Genomic DNA, 26,230 nt, shown 5'->3' with positions numbered 1-26,230 from the left:
CCGGTTTTATTTGTGTTTTAACTGATTATAAAAGTATCAAGAGTTGTTGATAAAAGCAATTTCTTTTTCTAGATTAATGAATGACAAGATAAAGTATGCAAACTTGGTTCACATTGTTAATTAATTATTCTCTTAAAATTGCTAGAACGTACCAATGACTTTAAATTGACAGTTTCTTGTTTTTAAAACCTAGAGAGTATATCCTGGGTATTTAATTTAATTTTACAATGCATCTCATGATTTCCAATACACTATGAAAACATGCGTATATTGATGACTTAAAAACGCAGGCAGCAATATTCCAATTCATGATTTCAACATTTATATCAGAGGATATAATATTTTCCTAAAAAAAAAATAACTGCCTTCGTGACTCAAATGTAAGTTAATGGCAATATATAATATACTTTACATATGAAATGAGTTATTTAAATGGTGAACATTTTATAACTTTACAAGGGGTGGTACAGCAATGTTTTACATCATGCCGTTAGACGCAGCTCTCTTGGTGCGCCGCTAACAATGGCGTGCGTGTTGTCACCACCTCCCGATGCGACCTCAACGTGCCATTCAAGCGCTCGTTCTGTAATAAATAGCTCAGGTTAGTTTATTTTTTTATACTAAACCTAGTGATTTTAAACATTCAAATGGGCTGATATATGACAAAGAGAATCACAGAGAAGTGAATTTATTGTGTTTGATTTTATAGTCAAACTATATGTAAAAAAAAGTAAACAAAAATCAAAGTAACAGCGTATTAATGTCCCATTTCTGGGACAATAATACGCTGCCTACTAAGACCTTATCTCCTTTCTAGAGTAAAAAATCGGTCTCTTGTAGAACATACTACGTAATATTCGCAATCAATGAGAATTTAATGTTATAATGTTATGTTTTACTTTCAAATAAATCATTTCACTTGTTTTAAGATTCGCAAAGACCTTATGACTATTTTATATAAGTATGTCGAAACATTTAGCAAATGATTATTCAAAAGGTTAACAACAGAAGACTAAGGCAATTGATAAAAAAATACTGCAAGACGAGTGCTTATTTTCTTCTCGGAAGAACAATATGCCTGTGTAATTGCAGGCATTAGAAACGTAATACGTAATAACTTGAGTTTTCTAGTTCACATTTTGAGTGTAAGAAATGTCTCGGATAACTTACCTCTTTATTTTTTTAACTAGTTACCTGGATCCAGATCTCATAGATTGAATAAGGTTACATAACATGTATATGTCATAATACATAGTACAGGTTGCATTATTTTCTTCCAATCTTTCTTCATCGTTGTATTTCAGCAAACTTTTTTGCAGCAAAACTAATGAATTCTACATTGAAATATCCTTCATGAGTCGCTCCGTTTATTAGTAAAAATAATTTGATATATTTGAGTTTACTACATTCAGACTTAGATACACGGTAGACGCCTTGTTTTATAATATGTAATGTAAATACTTAAAACATACTTATAATATATAATTACTGTAAAGAAATATTGATATCCGTGAGCTAGTTAAGACGACGACGAACATAGAGATTCAATAAAGCGATGACAATATTTTGAATAATATACATATTTTAAAACAAAATAATATTAATTCTGGTAAACGAGTTCTGTATTATCCGTCAACTCAATATGCAGAACACAAGTTTGGAAACGAGTCAAGATTGCAGCTCTTGTTCTGAAACAGTGCCCTAAATCTTCCTTTTCTCGTTTTGTTGCATCTGAATGCTTAACCACTTCACACACGCTGGCTATGCTTGAATGAATGTTCTTCCATAAGAAAACAAGCTTAGAAATATATATTTTTTTACAAATTTAAGACCCGTTTTTTATCAATAGTCAGATTGAATATAGTTGTCGTTTGCCGAATACAAAAAAATAATTTATAAATCTTATCAAAAAGTTTCTGGCGATCGAAAAATCCTTAACATTACTACGTTAATTACATTGTATTAAGAAAAGTTTTACAATATAGGTTAATTCGTTAAACATTATTTACATTTTAAGAATTTACATCAAAAAATGTTTAATTTGAAAGTTATCATAAATGTTTTATAACATTTTATAATATATTGTAATTTCAGCAAAATACAATTAATACTAAATAACACACAGTTTGAACTGAATTTTAAGCGGACTCCATTGACACAATTAACAAATCCGATGTATTCATCTAAATATAAACATAATTTGCTATACAAATTATAGGTTGTAGACTTACATAACAAATAAAATTTATTTAATGAACAATATAACAAATAGATAGCTATTTTTGTATGTATAGTGCATGTGACCTTTTTTGTTTCTCGTTGGCTGAACACTATGCAATCATAGCTCAGGAATCTAAAAATAAAATTATCTTGTTCTGCTTACTGGTAAGTCGTGTGTCACGTTGGATACAGGCGATGTCGGGGATTGGGTGCGGGCCAAGCTATGGCAACTCGAAGAATTCTTTGCTTCAGACTTAGCTACTACTGCTGAATACTGTGGTGGCTCGGGCGGACAATCTATACCTACCAAAATTAAACAAACATTTAAAATCAAATATATAATTAAATGAAATTGGAATAATTCATAAACAATTAATTGGTAGATATTTATTCGTAGATAGATTTAGAGTATTTCAAGCATTTTAACTGTAAAGTAAAACTGTAAATAAATAATAATCATTCGATATTCGCTTTATACTACAACGTATTTTATGTAATAATGAGCACGTATAAATGAAATTATCCGAATAATAAACTTTAAAATATTTAATACAAATATAATAGAAGCATAAAAATTTTATTTAAATTATATTAATTTCATTTTGCGAAAATAATACAATAGAGTCTCACTTCCAAGTAAATTAAAATTATACAATGAGAGTTTTATTATACAATTTCACAACAAATTAATTTTAATATTTTATTATGCTACAAAATTTAGGTACTAAAGAATATAATCAAATAATAAAACCTGCTTTATAGCTATTCTAAAAAATCGCCATGTAAACGGTGGCCTATATATAGACATTTCAATAAAATTGTAATTAATATAAAACTTCATACATATATTCTCACTTAGCCGAGAATGGGATGGCCAGTGATGAGAAAACGGGAACTTTACTAGAGACTGGTGTCACACCCAGACAAGTACCACTGTATTAGGTAATTAATTTGTGTTTATTTTTTACTCTAGGCATTGAAAAAAAATATCGTAAGGAAACCTGAATATGTCGAATTGGAGTAACTTGGTTAAATAAACAAGTCTCATTTTATAAGAAGACGGTAGAAGAGTAATGTAGATCTTCTCACTGTCACTGTTGCACCAAACTAGGCTATGCCCTTGCCCTAGAGATTCAAAATATTTGTCGGTACGTATCAAAACAGACAAACATAAAGCCCTACTTCTGTTTATAAAGTACTTATTTTTCAGAAATTAAATCAATATTGTTTTAGTAATTCATTTATAATATGTTCCTAAATGTAAATCCAAGGGCAACAAGCACCCACCGTGGTTTACAGGATGTCTTATCAAAATGTTAAAAGAAAAACTGAAACTACTAAAAAAATTCAGAATATACGGGAATCCATTAGATGAAATATCATTGCAAATATGAAATAAACGTTGTAGGATGCAATCAAAGGAATGCTATAATAATTATATTAAAAATGTTGAAGATTGTATAGACAAAAACCCGAAATATTTTTGGATATTTTTAAAATACAAAAGAAAAAACATAGTAGTTATCCTAATAATATGTATATGCAAGGTAAAAAGGTAGAGGGTGAAATCAAAATTTGTAACGCGTTTGCGTCGCATTTTTCTTCAGTATACAATCCACATCACAAACAGTCATAGAAGAGCTAGGTATTGACTTGATGGGCACAGCTCTTCTGAATAAATTGAATATTACAAGAAAATCAATAAAGCTTCAATTAAGTAGTATTAAAATAGATAAGAGCCCAGGATCAGATGAAATTCCATCTATATTCCTGAAGAGATGTGCTGATCAGTTAAGCTCTCCGTTATGCTTAATATTCAACATGAGTCTGCAAACAGGAACATTTCCTTCGAAATGGAAAATAGCAAAGGTTGTCCCAATACACAAATACAGGTGACGTAGATAACAATGAAAATTATAGGGCAATATCTATTTTACCAATAATTGCCAAAACTTTTGAAGCTTTGGTTCTTCCACATCTTACTTTTTATTTTAAGCAACACCAAAATAATAACCAACATGGTTTTGTAATAGGCAGATCGACAAATACAAATCTGGTGGCATATATAGATCGTATTATGATGTTAATGGACAATCAAATGCAAGTCGATGCAATCTACACAGACTTTTCGAAAGCCTTCGACAGAGTAAGTCATGATATACTTTTGAAAAAACTGTAGAGCTATGGTATAGTTGGAGCTTTACTCGATTGGCTTAAATCGTATTTATACGATCGTACATAATACGTTGTTGTAAGTGGTTTTCGATCTGTCTCTTACAAAGTCAGTTCTGGTGTTCCTCAAGGGCCACATTTAGGTCCGTGGCTGAAAAGCCAATGTTTTTATAAGGGATGTAACAAATACAAACATGCACAGTGAGGTTTTCCTTTTTGCAGACGATTTGGAACTTATTAAGCTAATTAAGAGTAATTTAGACTCTGCACAACTTGAAGAGGATTTAAATGCCTTACAAAAGTGGTGTAAAATTGACAAAATGATAATGAATACAGAAAAATGTTTTTATATAAAATTCACCCGTAACATAAAAAACATATCATCAGATTATTACATTCAGGGATGCATCTTAAAATAGGTAACACAAATTCGAGATCTAGGAATCATCTTGGACTCAAAGCTTAACATTTTTGTCGCATTTAGATTACATCACTGCTAAAGCGACAAGAAATTTAGGTTTCATAATAAGAAATGCTAAAATATTTAAAAATGTATCAATAAAATAATGCTATACAATGTATATGTACGAAGCATCCTAGAGTATTGTAGTACAGTGTGGTCACCGCATTATAACGTGAATCAATTAAAAATAGAGAGAGTATCAAAAACATTTATGCGACATTTAAATTATTCAAGTAAAGGTTCAAAACTAAATTACAACCACAAAGATCAGTTAAAACTTTATAACATGTATAGCCTTTCAAGTCGTAGAGTCCTCTTGGATCTTTTGTTCTTGTCCAAAATTGTCAGACATAGAATCGACTGCCCTCAAATTCTTAAGGGAATTCATTTTATGTAGGTTATTAGGTGTTCCTCTTTTTCTTAAACCACGTGTTTGTTATAGCCAGGTCGAAGGCACAGGCAGCTTGTAAAAGTGCCTCGCCATCAGCGTTCCGATTTCCTAATCCCCACCCACCATGCACTGCAATGGCCATTAAAGTCACCACCCACGGAGACTTCCTCGCTATCCTGTAAATTCATCAGCACGCAATCAAAGTCCTCCCAAAACTTTTCTTTCACGCTCTCCTCACAGCCTGACTGTGGCGCATACACGCTTACTAAATTCAGTGTCATGCCGTCCACAATCAGTTTAATCGCTATCAGTCTATCATTCACTCCTTTTACATCCACCACACATTCTTTCAACCTACTATCTAAAACTATACCCACACCATTTCTCTTGCCATCACTTCCACAATAGAATAATTTATATCCTTCTCTTATTCCCCTAGCCCTTGCAACCTTCCACTTCGTCTCTTGCAGGCACGCTGCATTTATCCGTCGCCTTTTTAAAACATCTGCTAGCTCTCTTCCTCTTCCAGACATCGTTCCTACATTCCAACTTGCACACCTCAATCTTAACTCTCTCACACTTCGAGCTCGCTTCTTACGTCGCACCCGCCCGTTCCGGTGCGACAACCCTTGTCCATTTCCCACAGGAGTCGGGTGCTGCTCCTGCGCATCGCCTGTGGAGTACGCCCTAGCCCTATCACTCGTATGGTTCTTACTGTCCACGCTGCTACGGGTTTTGGCTTAAAATTTTACGGTCGGCCGCCTGCCTGACACCAACCCTCCTTGGAAATGCTGTCGTAGTGGTTTACCCGCCACCGTGCGGGTAGCCCAAAGTGCAGGTGATATGCAGTGGGCCTTAAATACCCTAGTCGCCTCTTACGACACCCACGGGTAGAGATGGGGAGGTCCTATTCTAATCCGGGACCATCACGAATACACTACATTTACACATGTTATACATTAAAACATATTTATACTAAATATAAAGTGTGCGACTCTAAGACGGCCACAACATGCATTTTTAGGTACAATACACAGGTATATTTTTTTACTATTATATTTATATTAAATAATTTTATAATACTGAAATACTAGAGATTAACTACTAACTAGATTAAATAAAGCAATAAATATTATAATTAACAAGTTCAGTAATATAATTGATCACGTTAATAACATACAACAAAATAAATTCAATAAAAAATTAAGAGAATTAGTAAATAGTAATAAGTTAAAAATTTGAATTAATTAATAAATTTAATATTAAATTAAATTATAATAACTTTAAATAAATTTTTCATTGATATCTTAAACTAACATGCTTACAATAATTTGTTTTGTAATTAAGATTCTAAAATTAATTCCATAACTATTTTTCTGTATTTATTTATGTATGACTATTATGTATTTATTACAAGTTCTACCTAATCTTACAAGAGGTGCATTTTGTCCTAGTTTAGTTTTCGATGGTCTAATGTAAAATACCCTTATTGAATAACGTGGACATACTTTCCTACGCACATTAAGATTTTCCCATAAGAGTGAGGAAATAATTGCACCAGCTCAGGTTTTTTTTATGGCATTGGTTGGCGGACGAGCATATGGGCCACCTGATAGTAAGTGGTCACCGACCGTCACGGCCCATAGACAAAAGCGCTATAAGAAATATTAACCATTCCTTACATCTCCTATGCGCCACCAACCTTGGGAACTAAGATGTTATGTCCCTTGTGCCTGTGATTACACTGGCTCACTCACCCTTCTAACCGGAACACAACAATACAAAGTACTGTTATTTGGCGGTAGAATATCTGATGAGTGGATGGTACCTAAACAGACGGGCTTGCACAAAACCCTACCACCAAGTAAAGGTTGCGCACATACTTGTGCAATATAGTTTTTTGAGTGGATTAGCGTCGATTGAGAATAGCTGCCAAAATCTTGTCGTTATTTTCGTTATTTGAGAAATAAAATGATATCGTTTTATCTGTACTAATGTTATGAAGAAGTCAAATTTGATTGTTTGTATGTAAGGAGTATTCTTAAGAACTAATGATTCAGTTCTAAACAAATCTGCACTAGAAGAACGCTCCATTATTAAAAAATTATACCCATACGTAGTCGATTTTCAAATTATTATGAGTTAAAAAAAAACTGTAAAATTAATCTTAACATTTGTCAATGAATAATTTAACTAATTTACAAGAGAATTCTCATTATATTAATGTTGTCATTATTGTCGTCAGTTCTAATTGTTTTAACCATAAATTAATTAAAAAGTAGAAGCGTCGCGTTCGCTTGAAAGGTAAAACTTTTAAATCGGCCCATGACTCGCAACAGCAGCTGAAGTAATTATTCACCGGTGAACCCAGAGAGAGTTCATCGATCGCGAATACGTTCACTGGGGAACGTATTTTATGTAGACAAAACCGTTTTGTTCCCATAATTTCGTATGGGTTATCATTGTCAGATGAAAAGAGATAAGTGGATTGAGATTTATTTCTCCTATGGCAGTATTTTTTTTGGTTCCTATTATTACGACGTGTGTCGTTATTAAAAATGTTAACATATAAAATTTGCATATGTCGAACAGTTTTGTTTCTACTTTTAGTTTTTACAACTCAACAAGTTTTATTGATAAACTAAAGATCGAAAATAGTAACAAACCAAAAAAACAGCTTAACAAATAGAAGATAAAGATACTGTTTTTTCTTTGCCATTTTGTAAATAACTAGCTACCATACCCGGCTTCGCACGGATAGAATAAGTCTACATAAATAGTTTATATCATATTTAAAAGTAAGTACGTCTATAGATTATTTTAAATAAAATATTTATAAATAATTAATCATTAAAGGTTGTATAGCTTGTAGCTGAGTTATGTTCAATCACATAATTATATAAATGTAGTGGATACTTTTTGGTTTGTCATTCCTATAAAAAAATAGAAATAGAATATTTTTGAATTTGACATGGGAATTGTTAATCTGTATTGAAAAATGGAAGATACAAATATTGTAAATTATTAGATGTTCCCGTTTTCTTTAAACTGGGTCTTCAGCTTTTGACTTTTGTGGGCGTGGTTTCGAATCCCACATCTGACGCTATATAACCTTTAATGATTATTTATAAATATTTTATTTAAAATAATTTATAGGATCAAATATTATAAATCTCTTTTGATCGGCACATTTTTTTTTCGGAGATCTTCAATAATCATCATATTTCAGGCAACAATATACACAAAAGATAGATGCTGCACCTAAATCTTCCTCATGAATCAACCCGTCCAATAGTGAAAACCGTATAAAAAGTCCGTTAGGTAGTTTTTGACTTTATCGCGTACAGATGCGTCGTCAGGTCTTTATTTTATACGTAGTTAAGATAAAGAATGAATTTGAATATCTAAGAAAAAATAAACGTTCGATTTTCGTTCTACGTTTCTTACAAGTGACGGTTTAAGCTGTAACGTTTTTGCAACCACAAATAATATCACTTATGACCTGTGTATTTGTACGAGTTTTAATGTTTATTATTATATTTTTCGATAAATAAATACAAAGACTTTTGAAAGTTGAGAAATAAATATCGCTTACCTTTATATTTTTCGTTACTAAAATTAGATAAGTGTTAAAGTTATTTTGAGATATTTGAATAAACACGTTGGAAAATACTATAAGCTAAGTATGTTGAGACAGATCGCTTGTCTCAATACTCATCATATTATATTTGTTCATATACCTATCATGTAGTTAATCCTTAGTTTTATCATACGAATTTTGGAACGAGTAGCTATTCATACAAATATAACTTCTCTCGAGTATTGTATGTCTCCAGAGGCATAAACTTTCTAAATGATTGTAGACACTAATAGCAATTATAAGTGAACTCATAGTTTCTATCATTTGTGTAACACTCGAACTCTTCAGGTTCAGAAACCAAGAACTATATGCGGTTAGCATCAAATATCTTCAGCAAAGACTTTTTCCTACAAACCTCGTTCTTGTCTCTGTTCTTGCGACCTTTTTAAAAAAAAAATTAATTAGATTAAAATTGTATGATATATTTCTATTTAATACAAGGAATTCAGTTTATCGTCCGCAGTGTATAAGCAATTATCTTCTATACACTTATTTTATTATTATAATTCAAAACTTTTTGTTCGTGTTTTGTGTGCACGTAAAAATATATGAATACACGTACAAATCGAAATTCGTTTTTTTTTTTAAGAATATAATGCTTATTAATGATATTCGTTACACAAATGTAATGTACTATATTTAATGCTAAGATATAATATGTTGATTGAGAGGGAACGTAGGCCAGTTATCTCAGTTAATATCTTCGTGATGGAAGAAATGTTCTTAAACGTCATTTTTTTACAGTCCCTTGTTCCACTTTTATTTATAATATATAAATAAAACTGCATGAACGTCACGTTGAGTTAAAAAGTAAGTATTTATATAAAACGGAGTTTAATCGCAGCTTTATTTCCGACCCAGTGCAGATTCTGTCATCACATATGGGGCTCGTATTGCAATTTTTATTCCCAAATATTACACAATATGTTTGCATTGTGAATTGAGAAAAGTCTTTTTTTTTCGATTATAACTATGATCGTACAATTTTATTTCTCGCTGTTATAATAATCGTTTTAATCTCGTAATTAATGAGCTGTATAAGTACTAATGGATTTTCTTTTAGTTTAAATTTGCAAGATCGACATTGACACTTGAAGAATAAATGAGGACCTCCGTGGTCGAGTTGTGTGTACACCGGTTTTCATGGGTACGCCGTTCCGAGGCCCCGGGTTCGATTCCCGGCCGAGTCGATGTAGAAAAAGTTCATTAGTTTTCTATGTTGTCTTGGGTCTGGGTGTATGTGGTACCGTCGTTACTTCTGATTTTCCATAACACAACTGCTTTAGCTACTTACATTGGGATCAGAGTAATATATGTGATGTTGTCTAATATTTATAATATTTATACTTCTATTACTGGGCCTCTAACTACATGGAATAAGATACTATGTCTCTTATACGATAGCCGAGATGGCCCTGTGGTTACATGTGAATCTTAATCAAATACTTCGGCTTTAATACCGGGCAAACACTTCTGAGTTTTCACATGCTTAATTGATGTTTGTAATTCATCTCGTGCTCGATGGCGAAGGAAAATATCACGAGGAAATGCATATGTTGGCTGGAATTTTAACTCAGTTGTATTCACAAACCCGTATTGGATCGACTTGGTTAAGTAAACAATCCCTCAAAACGTAACCCCTGAAAGAGTTATACTGTAGAATATTTGATGAGTGGATGCAATGGAATTATTGTTATGTTTTCACTTCTTGGTCTAAATAATTTAAGCCATGTTAATTAATGCTAATATCAAGTGCTATTCTGTGGAAATTACACTATATTATTCGGAAATGTTGGAAGCCGATGCGCTATTTTGATCGGTGTAAACTATAAATGTTATAATTATTAAAGTAAATATAGCATATCACCTAATATTTCACGATCGTATTCTGCGGTGAAGTTCGAGTTGAAGAATAGTTCCAGTTTTTCATCGCGATTTAAAAAAGCGAAATATGCAAAGAATACTTCAAACTTCATCCATTAATATTCAAAGTAGGTATAGATAAAAAGATACCATAGTTTGTTCTGTTAATAGGTAAAGTTTATAGCCGTGATTCGATGGAATCTATTATAGAATTATAGTGCAGGTTGTCCAATATTGCAACGTTCTAGTTTTACCGTGCACGTTTGAATAATAAATAGATTTTAGAATTTTTCACGCAATGTCTTCCTCAATAATCGGGGGATTATTTTTGGAGGTTTTTTTTTCAAACGTTTGTTATGCTTGCATTTTTTATTTATATAGATTGTTAAAACAAAGCCTTAAAATTTACTAGCATTTTTATCAAAGCTAAAGATTTAATAACTACGAGCGAAAGCCGAGAGAGCTTAGTGGACAGTATATGATGATGCCGACCAAGAATCATAAATTCAAATGTGATAAAACTTGCACGTGCCGGATGAAGTTCTGCAGTAAATAATTCCACCAACCAGCGGCATGGTAGTCCTGGTCGAATACGGCCTCAGCATTATTCTTAAATTGGGAATAGGCCTTTGTTTAGCAATGAGATATTTGGCTGTTATTACTTTTGATATTTTATCTTAATAATACTTGAAGTTTAGGATATAATTGTTTATTATTATGATAATCTTATGCAAAATCATTTGCTGTGCTTAGCCAACATATAAATTTAGGTAGATAAACTACAGAATTAAATAATAAATAACAGATTTTAATAACAAAATTTATAATCCTTTATACAAAACGGCCAATCTCTTCCAACGCTATTTAGCTTTGTCAATAATTCATAAACGTATATAAGCTAAGTAAAGTTTTGCAAAATTGTATCAATGTAGTAAAATATTGGCACAAAGTTTCAATAAATTTGTCTGAACCGTCTTTTGCTCAGTGCCATTTTGTATTCAAATTTACTAATTTGACTACTGTCAGATTAGTAAACAAAGTTGCTTTGTTAAAATCGTTAAACGAATTTAGAATTTAATAGAATTGCAATGCTTTTTGTTCCTACTTTTTCCAAAGAAAACAAATTAAACCGTTGTCAACATTACACTATTTTATTAAACTGTTTAGGACCAGCGAGAATCCTTATTATAAACTAAAACCCTAAGGTTCTAGGATCAATGACTTTTTATTGATACTGGGTCGAGTCTGATGATACATTCTCAGTAGTCTGAAACTTGGCAATTTTGACATTCTCGTCTCTATGAAATTAGGGAAAACTACCTGCACCTTAAAAATTTTAAGTCTTATCGGATTCACCATCAGATCATGAGAGTTAGTTAATAGAAAGTGCAGTTTTACACATACGATTAAGCACTGTAATCCTGCGCAGCTGAAAATAATTGCCATGACCGAAATCGTTCAGCTTGATAACATATAATTTAATTTTCATCATTTCCAATGGAAGATGTCAACTCATGAACTAAGGTCTTGCCAAAGGATCTCCACCCGGAACCAGTGGCTTCTCGCGACCCTCACATATCATCATTCCACCTTGTAGTGGGTGTGCCCCATATTATTTAATTACCTTTTAAAGTATTCTATTCGTTAATAAATATTTACTCTGTGGTCGTGCGAGGCCTTCTGGGTTGGTACCATCACATATTCAGGCAAACAATTGTTATTAAATTGTTGTGTTCTGGTTTCATGGATAAGAGACCTCGTTTAACTATATGCAAAAGGGGCATCTTAGTTCAAAGTTGAATGGTTAATATTTCTCCTTAGGTCAATATCTATGATCACTTATCACCGGGTGGCCATATTGTGAGTTTGTCAACCTATTTAAAATAAAAACAATGAACTCTGAACATTAGCGGAGGTAAACTATGTACCTGTGTATCTTAGTCCGAGTTTATTCCATGTAATACAGTCATTCGTGTTCTCATTACATTTAATGATACCATTTCGTCTCAACAATGGTTCTTTTAGATTATGAATTATATGATTAAGTGAATGTGTAATAAATGTACATAAATACTTACTTATACTAATACTGCTATAGTATATAACTATTTTTATATTCATTTACGGCTTTACTTATAAATGTAATTCGGGAGGTGATTAGTTATATAAATATAATAAATATAACAAGGTTTATTAAATTTAATTACGACTTGTTCAGTGGTTAAGGCGTTGAAATAACAAAAGAAAAAACACAGACTAATTTACATTGTAAATAAGTCCGGATTATTTCTTAGAAGGAATGAAAATGAATTTTCTCATCAAAAAATAATTACATGATAATGGCGCCACCTATTCTTTATTTCTGCTAACTTGAAACTATTTTTGCTTTAGTCGGTCGGTTTTTATATGAGAATATTATGTTGTATAAAAAATTTAGCTTGTGAATATGCCCGTTTTTGGGCATAAACCTTTTCTTGAGGATACATTATGGATCATTTTCCGCTGGATGTTTGTACAGTGTACACATCTCAGGAATTTACACAACCCAAGCAGGTTTTCTTACATATTTTTCCTTAATATAACATAAAAATACTAAGTATTGCTGTTTGGCAGAAGAATACGCCCTGGTGTTGTTTACCCAGGCGGGCTTGTACCTCCTAATTCCAAGTAAGGCTGTGCTTAAAAAAATATATTTTTTTGTGATATTGTTGGGCAGCTGAGCACTACCGAACATAGAAATATGTGTTGTAAGAATTATTAACCATTATTTACATCACCAATGCGCCACCGACCTCGGGCCCTAAGATGTTATGTCCCATGTATCTGTTGTAACACCTTAAAACCGCAATACAACAATACAAAGTATTGCTGTTTAGCAGTAGAATATCTGATGAGTAGCTGTTACCTACCCAAACGGTCTTCAAAAAGCCATACCACCAAGTACCTATTTAAGTTTATTTAATATTTGAATTAATTAATAATTTAAAATAAACCAGTGTTAAATCAAATCAAAATTATAATATTTAATATTCAAACCAGTTTTCGCATTAAATAATTGTAACACATTTCATAATAATCTGTTTAACAATTTTCCCCCGCGCCTACATTATCAGGCTTATTTTATTACGGAAGTATAAAATGATTGTAAGGAATATAATTACCTTTGCTGAGCGGAATAAGATCAGGGTTTCTATCGTCTGGGGACGAACGCTTCTGAAGTGAGGCCTTTTGGTTCTTGGTTGATTGCATTGTCACTGTGAATTAATAACACGTAATATATTTAGAAAGTCGCTTCAACGCGGTTATAATATTTTTGATTAATATTATACTGAAACGTCAACCAAGTTTCTTTGAACAATCAGGTTATATTCATTTCAATAATGATATTATAGTAATTTGAAACATAAAACTAAGTGATGGTACAAATAATGTTTTGACTTGAATTTTTCAAAAGCACAATATATCAGTTTAAAGTAAGATATTTTCATTAAACTCTACATCATTACAATCGACAGTAAAGACAACAGAAGTGGTTTATAAGAAGTCTTTTAAAATAGATAAGCTTCAGCTGCTTTACAGAGCTATAGAAAAAATCGTATGAAATGGATTCACATCAATATTAAAATACTTACTTTAATATGAAAAAAAAAAAATTGTACCAGAAAAAGTCAAATGAATTATTTTATAATAGCGTAGTACTGTGGTTAAATTTGGAAGTAGTTCGTTATTTGTGTAGGAGTGATTTAACCAATTAATTCTAAATAATAACCTTCAAACATTTTTTAAATAGTTATTTTTCTTATCAGAATTAAAAGAATACTTTCTATTAAGCTGGAACGATATAATATTGAGCTTCAAAATGTAATTTTGCGTGTTTAACTTTATTTCACTGTCTCTCAAACTCGAGTAGTAAGAATGCTAATCGAACCTTCGTAGTCCCGAGCCCTGTGTCTCAGTCTGGTCGCAATGAGTGCGAGGCATAAGATGATAGCCACAGTTAGAGCGGCACCAAGCACCCCGCCAACCGCCCAGTTAACTTCCCACGCTTCTTGTGCTTCTGTATAAATAAATAAATTTGAATTAATACATTTTAGTCAAAATATCGATGTTTTTCTAAACATTTTTTTTTTTAAATTATTTAATGCTACGATTTTCTTATTGCATATAACATTTTTTTAATTAGTTTTATTGTTGCCTTGCAGTTGCCAAAGGGCACTGGTACTGAAAATATTACAATCTTATCTGCAATCTCTATTCTATTAATCTATTTTTTATGTAGTAAACTTTGCTAACAATCATTTGACAGTTCGACTCAACAACACTTGTGTCGGTGTCGTTTAGTAGATGTCGGAGTGTAGATAAAAGATAAGCTTTTGTATGAAAACTCAATAACAAACTAATGATTTAGTCTATTTTGACAACGAAAATATTCCATTTAGTTTACGTAACATTGTTTTATATACCGTTTTATTATTACTTATTGCAATAAATTCTCTTTGTAGTAAAATATTTCGAACTTTACTGGGATCACGTCATGACATCAAAGAAACGCTTTAGTAAAAAAAGTCTGTAGTTTAATGGTGTGCCAGTTCAATTATAACGTGTGATATCGCAGATAAAAAAAAATGTTTTATCGATTAGTAGGTATCCCATGTCTATTTGAGCTTCGAATATTGAATTGAATAGTAGATATAAAAAAATATTTTTTGATTTTTCTTACGACGCATGATGATTTCCTGGCGATGTTTTCCTTCACCGCCGTGTACGAAATGAAATATAAACATCCACAAAGTGACTACCAACGCCCATAAATCAATATTTAGTGAAACTATAAAATTACTAGGACTAGCGTGCCAATGCACTCTAAGCATCCTAGTAAACTTATAGTTTGACTTGTTTATAAGATTTCAAAATACATGTATGTATTTTACAAGTAATTAATGTGATCTATGAACTTATTAACAGAATAAAATGTAAAGAGATAGATAGATTGAGATTCGAGCAATACAATTATGAGACTATATGCAAGTGTTATAAAAATAATGGCCGGTATTCTTAAAAAAAATAAATTTTAAAATAAATGACCTCACGGCTTATTTGACCTACATTAGAAATTTATCGCGATATTAGAATGACACTATCATCACAACTCGATTAAGTCTCGAAATTGACACTTGAATTTAAGCCAAATTGCCGTTTTCATGGCGATGGAATACGCCTCTACTTTTAGCCAACCGTAATATTCGCAGAGCGTGGGCGGAATAAAGACTGAAATTTAGATTTAATGCAAAAACTTAGGAAAATATTACAACTTTAATATTGTAGATATGATAACCTTCACATAAAAACTTTGGGGTTAGGTGGACGACTTTCTGTGACGCCTATAAGGAAAAAATCTATTTGCCAAGTTGTACTTTAATCTAACATAGGATTTCTTGTGTCAAATTGTTTTAACTCTATATAATATATATATATATGTATGTTATATGTTGAAACACAGATATATACGTAAGGTGAGCATTATTGTCAACCTTAACGAGCCCGTATAATCTCGGTGGGAATGCCTACTTCTTTTATGGTTATAATAATTATATTTTTTTTATATGTATAGTTTATGTTTTCACACTTAATTATAATAAAATATAGTAATACAATTTTATATATATTTTATAGCTGTATTTATAGGGAATTATCTGGGGAAAAAGGACTAAATTATGTGGCAAAACGTGCCATTTGGTATGTTATTCCATAAGAAATTCCATGCTTGGCGCAATATTGATTATATGGTTATGTTTTTATACTACTTGTACAAACATTAAAAGCTAGACTTATAAATTACAAGTGATCGTAAGAAAACATCTTTACAACATAAGACTTTTACTAAAACGTCAGCAGCGCTTTACGAAAATTTGACCCTGCAATTTGACTATTATAGCTTGCAAAATGTAAAACTTAAAAAAAAGAGTTTGGGCAATAACAGGGGTGATAGCAATTAATAAATAATTAATTGTCTTCCGCAGCTTCGATCGCGTTTAAGTTGTCAGTAGTAAGCCGTTATGTATTAAAATGTAGCTTATGTCCTTCTTTGAATTTCAAGCTTGCTTCATACGAAATTTCATCAAATTTGGTTCAGTGGTTTGAACACGAAAGAGTAACAGACGGAGCTACTTTCGTTTTTATAATACTAGTGTTGATATAAATAATATTATCGTTGAAATATGAAGTAAATATTTTGACAGTTATTAATTATCAAGTTAAGAAATTCATTCAGTCAGTTCATTCGTTCAACTTTGTTATTTGTAATAATTAACTAAAGACGTTCCCTACAATTTATCAGTGTCAATTTGATATACGTAATATATCATATACTTGCTCGCTTACTGCTTCAGATGATGGTCTAACAATGATTGATTTACTGTGACATACATTTACACAGTTTATATCACCTTAAAATATCGCAAGCTTATAATAAAGCTAGTCAAGTTGAAAACTTTTCAAAATCGAACGAGGCATCCAACTTACAACAAATCGCATAAACTTTTTATTAAGTTTTTTTTTTTTTAATATTGGACAACATACAAACATTACTCTGATCCCAATGTAAGTAGCTAAAGCACTTGTGTTATGGAAAATCAGAAGTAACGACGGTACCACAAAAACCCAGACCCAACACAATATAGAAAACTAATGAACTTTTTCTACATCGACTCGGCCGGGAATCAAACCAGGGACCTCGGAGTGGCGTATCCATAAAAACCGGTGTATACACTACTCGACCACGAAGGTCGTCATAAGTTTGTGAGTCTATAATTTAAGTCGAATTGATCAGTTATATTAAAAACAAAATGTGCTGGTCACGATTTATCGACAGGTTGTAATCTAGCTAGATTTATAATTAGCTATCGATCCTTATAATTAAGTACCCAGTAGGATAGGTTATATATTATATTAACATTTATTTGATAAATTATAAGAAAGCTTCATTGGCGTGAGCCGAAGTGGCCCAGTGGTTAGAGCGCGTGCATCTTAACCGATCATTGCGGGTTCAAACCCAGGCAAGCACCACTGAATTTTCATCTGTTTAAATTGTGTTTATAATTCATCTCGTGCTCGACGGTGAAAATGAAAATGTGAAACCTGCATGTGTCTAATTTCAACAAAATTGTGGAATATGCTCCAAACCTTCTCCTGCATTGGAGAGGAGGCCTTAGCCCAGCAGTGGGAAATTTACAGGCTGTTTATGTAAAATGTAATGTAATGTTCATTGGCGTACATAAAAGATTATCTTGTCTTTAGTAAATGCAATCAACACTTTTTCATATTATTTGAAGTATAATAAAATAAAATAAAAATTATTCTATGTTTCATGATCATAACTTAACTTTGAATGGTGTGGTAATTACTAAATTTCCGCATTTAATATAATACGTCAGCAATATGTTACGGTAACATTGCTTTGGAGAAATTCACCGCAATAATCCCGTAAGTCATCGTATTAAAACGTCCCTAGGGTATTTCCAATAATTTATATTTTACCACAGTCCATTCTGAAAACACATAATTCAGCTCTGGTATCAAAATATCATCCAGTAAAAAATATATCATTCATTTGATATAACAATAACCTCGATATTCCGATACGATGCAGATATTTACCAAATAAACACGATGTCTGTCTGATTATGCAACCCAAGAACTGAATGGGTTTTATTTAAATTAGACTACTTTGTAATTCAGTCTCGGTTTTATATTCAGTGTGATGTTGCGAGTGAGCCAGTGTAATTACGTGCCTTAGCAGGCAAGTGTACTCGTAATGTGTATGAAACAGGTATTATGCAAAAACTTGGGTATACCCACGGGTCATATCTAGTTATTTTATAAATACTAAAGACACTTTTTACATTACATTTGCACAGCTAAGCCGCTGACTAAGCTTAAGCCTTACTTATATATGCTTCTATCCTTAATGTGTACTTTTGCCGAAAAAGAGGACCGACTGAAAATCATCTATTAAAACTTACACACGTTTCAAACTAAATTACATTAGAAAAGTCACTGGGAAATTATCTGAAGTACTTTTGTTACACACTACGAATTGTAAAGCCCGCTTATGCTTTGTAAACAAAATAACAGTTGATACACTTTCAAAATTTTACCGACCATGAAAGTACTTCTAATAAAAGTTCTGAGAGCAAATGCAACCACAACTGAGAGACAAAACAACGTCGAGACGTAACTTTTTATGTGTTCTGATTTGTATTTAGTAAATGCTGTGTTTGTAGAGATCATTTAAAGGTTGTTTATATTATTTGCTTGTTTGCCTCTTTAGTCTAGTGGACCAGCAGATACTCCTGAAGGTCCAGCGTTCAGGTTCGGGTCGGGGTATTAAAAATTTTTGGATTTTTCTATTTACAAAATCTCAATAGCCTTTAAGCTTGAAAGGTGACATTATTTGCACTCTCGTACTTCGGAAAGGACTTAAATTCCATAGTCCAGCCGTTCATCCAGGATTGCACTAGAATACCACCTGCGTTTGCGCTCTCACTTGTGCATAGTAATATTTCCGGCGTGGCTAGCTATTTTCTCATGAGAATCACACATTTGACATAAATTGGTCCCTGCAGCAAATTATTACCGAGGTCCTTCGATCTTAAAATAATACTGGGGTAAAAGAAAATAACTTTTTACCTATCTTCCCCAACGAATCAGTAAGTTTATTTTTTAAGGAATCATACAAATACTAAACATAGAATAAGAATAAAACAAAAATACAATAAATATTCATGATTGTATTTTTGTTTTTTATTATTTTATATATTAATATGTGCATATATTGTTATAGATTGTTAATTAATTTTTAATTACCGCCTTCATGGTTTTTCTGTTTGACCTAAAGGTTGACTGGCAGAGAATGCCTTCAGGCATCAAGTCCGCCTTTTATCCCATTAACTTTAGGGTGATCAATAAAGCATTTAAATAAAATAAATAAATATTTTCTAATGTAATTTCCCATTTGTCAATAAATCTACATAAAATATTGCCTCGGCAAGACATATTCAGCAAACTGGCTACGTTGAATAAGCAGCATACGAATCAAATGGTTTCACGGAGGTCGTTGTCATTTAAATAATTCTATACTTTAAAGGAATACAAACTGCATTTGTATTGCAACAAAAGCTTTTGATTAAAGCTAAAACGATAAGATGAAATTCAACGATCAAAGACGTTTTCTTTATAAAATTTTATTTTATATAAAATTTACCTGTGTTGTTTAAGTGCAAACAATTATTGTGCTGAATCACAAAAATATGTCTGTTATTTATAAAAAAAACCTGTTTCTATAAAAAAAATGCACTCTATTCAATTAATATTTTAAAATTAAAAAGAATCACATTGATTATATTAAACACTGACGATGTTGGGTACTTTAAATAATTTAATAACTATCTAAGTACTCCTTTTGCACTCTTCGATCCTAAAAGCGTTGATTGTACTTTAGTAGTAGATACACATTTGTTACGGAGTTGTTGCAGATGCTTACAGTGAAAGTATTAATATGAGATTAACATTACTTTGTATTGACTTGAAAATTACAGTAATTTAAAAAAAAACAATCGTCTAAAATATTATATATTGTATTATACACCACGCCAAAATGTTCTGAATGAAAGATAAAATATGACAAGGTATGATGACTACATTATAGATTAGAGTTGTGAGAATGTAAAATGAGAAATGTAATGCTATAAAAAGTAGTCTGTGATTTTTTTTTACATCGGATTTTCTTTTTTAAATATAAATAACAAAACGTTAAATAATAACTGGTTCACGTCATAATAATTATTTGGCGATTGTGTTCAGTGTACTGTCGTTTAAAGTGTTACCATATGTGTATATTATGTACATTATATTAAGTCAAGACCGTGTTTTTTTGTTTAACTCATAATATTAGTAATTATTTAAATGTTAAAATTCCGTGTTTTTTTTAATTTCTTATTATTGTAATAGAAATGAAAGGAATTTGCTTTATTTACCTGTCCGTGGCGATAATCTTGGTGCAGTTTCTACGGTGAAAGAGATATGTTCCGATCTTCCTCTACTGTTAGCAGCATACACTACTATCTTCAAGTGTCTCTTAGCTCCTAATCTTCTGAGATTCCATAATGCTGCTCCGTTCGTGGAATTTGTTACTAAACCCTCATTTGCCCATACTTCTGCGATGTATGTACATTGGAGACCGCCTTCGTAACCTTTTGGAAATAAATGTTTGCATATAGACATTGCACACTGCACAATTCTTACATATCTTTTACATTTCTAAAGCTAGTGACAAACGAATTTAGTTATAAGTTATAACGTATTTACATAGTATAATAGTATCATTGAATTACTATAAATATAAAAGCAAAATATGTCGTTCACTTAGTAGGTACACTGCGCAGCGGCTGATAACCTAGTAACTAATGATATTGATAGTCAAAGACTTTAATAAATACATTTTTTATAAAAAATACCTGCAAGACAAGTTAGGTCCAATGAGTCATCAGTGAGGTTGTAGACTGAACAGTTGGAAGGTGGGTCAGGCCTCGTCGCTGGCAGTAATGTGTAAACACATGGTGACATTTGCTGTCCTGCCAAGTTAGTTGCTCTGCATGCCAATGTACCGTAGTCGATGTCGGAGACAGGGACATATGTAAGAACTGACTTTCCTTCTTTTGCGTTTACGGTGAAACGTTCCTAAGTAAAATATTATATTATATACGATCAAATCAACTGGTAAGTCAAGCGTCAGGTTTTTTTTAAATTAACACTAGAAAGACGGCAAAATACTCTTACCAAGAAAGACGGCTAGGGGTCAAATTACCCCACGTCATAATAATAATGTATTTAATGTATGCAATGAGCATTTGATTGCAAATATGTTTGTGATATTTAGAAAAGGCGGGATTATCATTCAAACATTAATTTGTTGCGTAATAATATAATTTTTAATAACTAGAACTTTTATATTAATTTATTTACAATTTTGACAAAGATATATTTTTGATTGATTGCGTTGTCCACATAATGGTTTTTTGCAAATATCACACATTTTATTGGATTTATTCTTACAATTAGAAGTAGAACAGTGGCGTCTTTTTCTAGTAGCTACGGCTGACTGCCTCGGTATTGCTGGTTGTATTGAACCAATGTTAGAAGAGTCCTCCGACATATTGCTGAGTTCTCAAGCTAGCTGGAGTATAAAATCTATTCTACGCACTTTGTTGTTTGTCACTTCTTGATTTAAAATTCATGCATTTATAACAGCAAGGTCTAATATATTATAAAAAACTTGTACTGGCCATGTTCTCGATGCTGCTTTGACGCTATATCTTCTGGCCATTTGGTCAACAACATCAACACCATATTTAGTAGAGCTATAAAATGTAACGGTCACAGGTTTTTTCTTCATGGTACTTTCATCCACTTGAATATTATCATACAGTGTGCTGAGTAATACATTTTTTGATTTTTTCGCTTGATAAATCAATGAACATTGGTCATCGTCTGTCTTCAAAACGATTGTTTCATATAAATTTAATTTTAGATTTTTGGCGTAGGGAGGAATGTCACGTATTCCTTTGTTTACTGTGCCTACTATTGTAGTTTGTTTGGAAAATAAGTTTTTAGCCAGCGAAACAGATGTGAAGAAATTGTCAGTGGTGACATTTCTTGCTTTTTTGAGAAATGTTTCTACGAGTTTCATAACAACATGTTCACCGAGACTCTGACTTTCTGAACGAGTTTCATCTTTACCTAAATAAGGCGAAGCATTCAATAGGTATTTGGAATGCTTGTCAACATACAACCAAAATTTGATTCCGAATTTATCTGGCTTATTAGACATGTACTGAATAAAGGCACATCTAACTTTAGTGGCAAACAATTGTTCGTCAACAGTCAGATTTTCACCTGGCTTATACCATGTAATACAGTTGTCTATAAAACGATTCAAAACCTCTGAAATTAGTGCAAACTTGTCAGTTTGCAATCTTGAAGATCTTTCATTTCGTAAATCGAATCTAATATATCTCATTATCTCTTTGAATCGATCCCTTGACATTGTTTTAGAAAAAAAAGCTATGCCCCAAGTTTTGTTCCACAAATAATTTACGGAAATATTTTATAATTATACTCTAGCATATAAAATTGAGATAAATTTTTCGAGTTCTTCTAATGTAATCGACCAATTTGAATGACCAAGTACGCGCTGAGCTTCAGCATCTGTGCACTTTTTTATATGACGCAGAATATTTTCATCCAATAAAAGTTTCCAGGCAGTAATAAACTTTTCGCCAATTTGCCTTCGTGCATACGGAGTCGGACCAGAGTGTTCAGTCAAAATATTGTGCTGTGCTCGTCGACCTACTTGACTAAGCTCAGTTACAGAGATTTTTTTTTCACAATACTCCTCCTGACGACACCATACTGTTATCATCCGCATTATCCGTTGCTTGCATTTCGCGAATCCCACTCACTTGCCTCCTTCGTCCTCTTCCCCTAATTGATCGTTGACGTTGTACAATAGCTGAAAAGACAATGAAAAATATTTAAATGTAATTGTATAACATACCAAAACATCTATGTTGGTAATTCTAGTAATCGATAGATGCAAATATTCTTATCGAATAAGTAAAGAAAAGAGATAATAATTACCTAGTGGCATGTTGTCATTTGAGTCGTCACTGCTTGAAGAACTCGTTTCGGATGGAATTATCTCTTCTTCTGAATCGCATTTACTTTCCACATCTTCACCCTCACCGTCTGACTGATCCTCAGGCAATGATTGTAACGATAATAATATTTGATGGTCGCTCAGCCTAGACATTGTAAAATAACTAAATAACACTGTTTGCTCCACGAAAGTAACAGTTGGTATGATTCTATACAATTAGTTTCACATGTAACATCCACAGCTATAAAAGAATAATTTAAATATTACGACCTACCTTCAAATGGATACTGTTTATCTTAATAAATGCCGCTTGGGTCAAATGACCCGGCGCCGTCTTTGTAGGTAAATGTTATGTTTATTTAATTTAGGATGATAATATAAATAACAGTACATTGAAATATAAAATATTTCATTAAAAGTCACGGGAGAACCAAAACTAATAGTTTCGAAATTATCGAACGATAAACTTCAAAATGGGTCAAAAGACCCCTGCCCGTCTTTCTAGTGTTAATGTTTTAAGTCAATATGTTGACTTCTTTTTTTATCATATTTTTATTATGGAATAAAAATGGACATCGAAGTTTCATTACAACTATAAAAATCTTTTTACAATACTAATTTTAATAACAAATTATAAAAGCTATCAGATTCAAAATTGTACAAAAGCATACGAGTGAATTCCCAACATAATCACAATTATTCATCGTGAAATGAATATCAGACTACACAAATGTTGAATAATAAAAGGTTCAATAGAAGGGACCGTTTATATCACAGAATAAAGAGTGATACGCTGTTCAATAATTTCTTATGCCCGAGGGTAGAATCATAAAGAGTAAGGAAGTATTCCCAAAGTTGAAACCTTCTCACGACTTCCTGCGTCAAACGACTAAGTTCCAAAATGTTTTCTTTTGTAATTATCTACTTCGTGTTGGAAAAATACACATAGGAAAACAAAATATTTGATATTGTTTTGTGATAAATTGTAACCACGTATTTTAAATTTATTATAATAAATAATTTTATTTGGCGTATTTGAGTTTGCTATAAATTCAATTATTCAATCCAATTTATGTTATAAGGGTAAAGATTATATTACTTTTGTTATATTAAACTATTTTTTACAAATATCATACACCTGTATATGGACAAAATATTTCCATTAAACGTTTATCAAATAAAACAAAACATATACTGAATAAAGTAGGTACTCGTAATACCTTTAGATATTTTATACTTACGAGGTTTAATATTTCAAGGTATACTCACAGGGTCAACTTTAATAGAGCCCGCTGAATTATTAAGTGTCCACTCGAAAGTGTCTGGTGGGGGGAAAGCGTCTACTTCGCATTCCACCTTCGACGGTTCTTGTAGAGCTGCACCGATCAATTTCACCTCTCTCTTTCGACATAAAGGTCTATCTGTACAAAAAAAATTAAAATTTACAATATAAGTTTTTCGACTTATTGTTGTAACTTTTTTTTTAAATGTCTAATTTCTATTGATATGACCTGGTGACCGTTTGACCACGGTGGCTCATCCCAAGGAAGACTAGCCAGTTATGGAGGACATATTATAGTGCATTATAATATATAAAAATTTTTGTTCACTTATCTTTTAACTCACTCTCATTATCCAATGGGATGTTATCAAATTCGATATGACTGGAAAATGTTCAAGCGCGGAACCAACGCCTTTACGTGGATTCCAAGGCACGGAGGTTAACACATCCAGAAAAGCTTAACAACCATCCTGTTAGTGCATCGGGATAACGATGCAGTTTCATTATTGGTAAATATATAATAAAAACTCATTATAAATTCTAATTTCGTGGTCAAACATATTTGTAACGTATTATAAAAAAGACTGTATGACGCTAACACGCAGATGATATAATTGGCTGCTCCACGCTGTGTAGTCGTGTTAATTGTTACTACTCTATCCTCGTGGGTCGTAGCGTGACGTGATGTAGTCTATAAAGTTTTTCAAGAAATGGGGATGTTTTGTTTTTTTTCTTTTCAAATTCGCTTGGTAATTTTTTCAAACTTTTACAAATTTATAGAATATCATACAACATAGTAATCGAGACGTTGTTTAAATAAAATTGATAATATCCTTTATAAAACGAAATACTTACTGTAAAATTCAATTTAATCGCAAACCAAACTAAAATGCGAATATATTCAGATATTATTCATTAAATGCAAAGTGTTCGTAAAACAGAGTAAACTAATGCAAGACATTTCTGCACAAGTTTCCTTTTATTTTCTTTAATATTCTTTATTCTAAGTCCTACTCCAACGACAAGGAGATATTACATAACTTATTCATTTCTTCGACCATCAAGACAGCGATCTTTTTCTTTTCTTACATTGCGCAGTCAATTAGCTCTTATACAGCTTCTGCTTATCTAAATGTACCCTGTCAGTCCATTTGCCGTATTGTTCTGGCTTCTAATTGATTAAATGATTCAAGATTTCTGATCCCTTTGTGGCCGTACAACTGAATCGGATAGTTAATCTCTGCCATTAAATCTAGCATGTCAGTCAATTCGGATGTCTATCGAATACCATTATAGGTCATACAGTGTAAGGTTTGTCCATAATTGAAGAGACTTAAGTTCCTAGTAAAACCATTTGGGTAGCGATCAGTAACAATTTAAGTATTAAATTTATTAACATTAATTGTGTACAAGATAGATACTAGGTAAGACATGTTCTGTTCAGTGATATAGAAATAAAAGCAACATTTCTTATATATCAAGAA

At 32.0% G+C, this 26,230-nt stretch overlaps 1 protein-coding gene across 2 annotated transcripts in view; it reads right to left on the bottom strand.

The window, feature by feature from the left end:
* Nucleotides 1-373: 373 nt before the first annotated feature.
* Nucleotides 374-26,230, bottom strand: part of LOC113397326 (nephrin-like) — a 212,313-nt gene continuing 186,456 nt past the window's right edge. For both annotated transcript variants that reach the window (XM_026635625.2, XM_026635624.2), the window contains exons 11-17: nt 24,734-24,885; nt 21,264-21,486; nt 20,784-20,999; nt 14,678-14,806; nt 13,911-14,003; nt 2,384-2,523; nt 374-583 (exon numbers count right to left, since the gene is read on the bottom strand). In XM_026635625.2, the coding sequence (XP_026491410.2) occupies nt 491-583; nt 2,384-2,523; nt 13,911-14,003; nt 14,678-14,806; nt 20,784-20,999; nt 21,264-21,486; nt 24,734-24,885 (1,046 nt within the window). In that variant the 3' untranslated portion in view covers nt 374-490. The remainder of the gene's footprint in view (nt 584-2,383; nt 2,524-13,910; nt 14,004-14,677; nt 14,807-20,783; nt 21,000-21,263; nt 21,487-24,733; nt 24,886-26,230) is intronic.

The sequence above is a fragment of the Vanessa tameamea genome, chromosome 3 (genome assembly GCF_037043105.1).
Source record: "Vanessa tameamea isolate UH-Manoa-2023 chromosome 3, ilVanTame1 primary haplotype, whole genome shotgun sequence".
Taxonomy (NCBI): domain Eukaryota; kingdom Metazoa; phylum Arthropoda; class Insecta; order Lepidoptera; family Nymphalidae; genus Vanessa; species Vanessa tameamea.
This window is presented reverse-complemented; position numbering and strand designations above follow the sequence as displayed.